The 2,031-nt window shown below is 59.5% G+C and overlaps 1 protein-coding gene across 1 annotated transcript; it reads right to left on the bottom strand.

Moving 5' to 3' along the window:
• Positions 1-951: 951 nt before the first annotated feature.
• NEUROD4 (neuronal differentiation 4) lies at positions 952-1,959 on the bottom strand. Its single transcript, XM_010001374.1, has one exon. It carries the CDS (start codon positions 1,957-1,959, stop codon positions 952-954), a length of 1,008 nt encoding a protein of 335 aa, XP_009999676.1.
• Positions 1,960-2,031: the final 72 nt, after the last annotated feature.

Raw genomic sequence — 2,031 nt, 5'->3', positions numbered from 1 at the left:
GGTCTCCACGAAGCTGCTCCCAACCAAGGGCTTGGGAGGCACCAGGGAAGGTTCTCCAGGAGGTTCCAGGTCTCGTGGGAGGTGGAAGGGAAGGAATGAGACATCCCACCCCCCCAAACCAGCAGGCAAAGGGTAAATCATGAATCAAGCAGGGCATGAAGACACTTCCCTCTGGCTCCAGGACACGGGTGGGGACAAGGGACACTACCAACCAGTGGAAGAGGTGGCCCCAGTCAAGGTCCAGCTGAGAACTTCTCGTCCAGGTTTGGGGGTCTGGAAGACCCAAGAGGGTGTCAGGGTCTTTGTGGTGGGTGTGGGTGTCCAAAGGGAGGGTTGGAGGATCTGGGGAGGGTGGGCAACCGTGGAGGGGCAGTGGTGGAGAAGTTCTGAGCCTGGTTGGACCACCAGTCCATCCGTGGGGGATGTGGTGGCAGCAAAGTTGAGGTTCTGTGGCAAGGAGGAGCAACTTGGTGGTGCTGATGGTTCCCAGCTCTGCCGACCCTCCTGGTCGTGGTTGGACAGCAAAGATCATGATCCCAGCAGGACGTGTGGAAGGGGAACTGGGCATCCCAAGGGGCAGGAGGAGCTTGTGTCCAGCCAAGGTGACACAGAGATGTCCCCACAGAGAGGAGAAAAGGACCCGAAACCTCTTGGCAATGGGTGATCCCGAGTGCTTGGGGTGCGTTGAGGAGGAAAGTCCTGCAGGGTGAAGGACCTTCAGGAGCATCTCTGAGGGGATGAGCTTGGCTTTCAGGGGTGGCTGCTTGAAGTTGAGCTGTCAGGGAGGGTTCAAATGGCTCCTGGGGACACGGAGGTGGCACCAGCACCTGGTAGGAGAGGACGGGAGAACCAGTTTGGACCTTCCACCCTGCTCCTCCGTCCCACAAACGGTCCCACGACGGGGCCAGAACTTCTCTTGGCCTCCAGACCTTGGGTCTGAGGGGGCTTTCACTACTCGTTGAAGATGGTGTTGAGTTGGGGTCCAGCCACGGGGTGGGGGTAGGACTCGTAGCTCATGTCCATGGGGATCTCATAGCGGGGGACAGAGGTTGGGAAGTGGGTGGGGTGTCCATGGGCTCCAGGCAGGCTGCCAGGAGGGTAGTGAGCCATGAAGGTGTAGGACTTGTCCAGGTCTGGAGATCCATCTGGCTTCAGGGAGAAGTTGCCACTGATGCTGAGGGGTGGGGTCAGGGGACCCTCGTAGGGGGGGGTGGTGCAGCCAGAGGGGTGGTTCCCAAAGGAAGCGTCCACCAAGGTCTTGAAGGTCGGAGGCTTCAAGTGCAGCAGGTGGGTCTCCATGGTCCCATAGGGTGGGCTGGGGAGCCCGGGGGACTGGTAGGTGAAGGAGTGGCTGGAGATGGCCGAGTCACACCCCGAGGACTTCTCTTCATGCTTCTCCAGGAGCAAGGTCTGAGGTCCCAGCTGCAAACACCCAGCCACCAGGTTGCTGGTGGGTTGGGACAAACCCTTGCAGAGCATCTCCACAAAGCTCTTCCCTTCCGGGGTCTGCCCGGTCTCCAGCACCTCCGACAGAGCCCAGATGTAATTCCTGGCCAACCTCAAGGTCTCGATCTTGGACAACTTCTGAGTCTTGGAGTAACAGGGCATCACCCTCCTCAGGTTGTCCAGGGCATCGTTCAGCCCGTGCATCCTCGTGCGCTCCCGAGCGTTGGCCTTGACCCTCCGAGCCCTGAACCTCTCCAACCTTGCCTTGGTCATCTTCTTCTTCTTTGGTCCTCTTCTCTTGGGCTTCTCCCTGTCATCTTCCTCCTCTTCTTCTTCTTCCTCCTCCTCCTCGATGCTGTCGGGCTCTTCGGTCAAGCCAGGGATCAAAGGAAAAGGACCCGACCTGTTGTCCTGCTCCTTCTGCTCCTCTTTGGAGCTCAAGGTCCCGTCCAACCAGGTTTGGGTGCCCACGAGTTCTGCCATTTCCTGGGCCTTGCTGGACGGCTTGGTCATCTCTGATCCCTGCAACGAGGTGGGGAGGAGACATGGACCCATTTCCCCCACCCCTGGGGTCCCAGGGGGACT

The sequence above is a fragment of the Chaetura pelagica genome, unplaced genomic scaffold, assembly GCF_000747805.2.
Source record: "Chaetura pelagica isolate M959 unplaced genomic scaffold, ChaPel_1.0 scaffold3107, whole genome shotgun sequence".
Lineage (NCBI taxonomy): Eukaryota > Metazoa > Chordata > Aves > Apodiformes > Apodidae > Chaetura > Chaetura pelagica.
The sequence above is the reverse complement of the archived record's forward strand: the minus strand, read 5'-3'. Positions and strand labels throughout refer to the sequence as shown.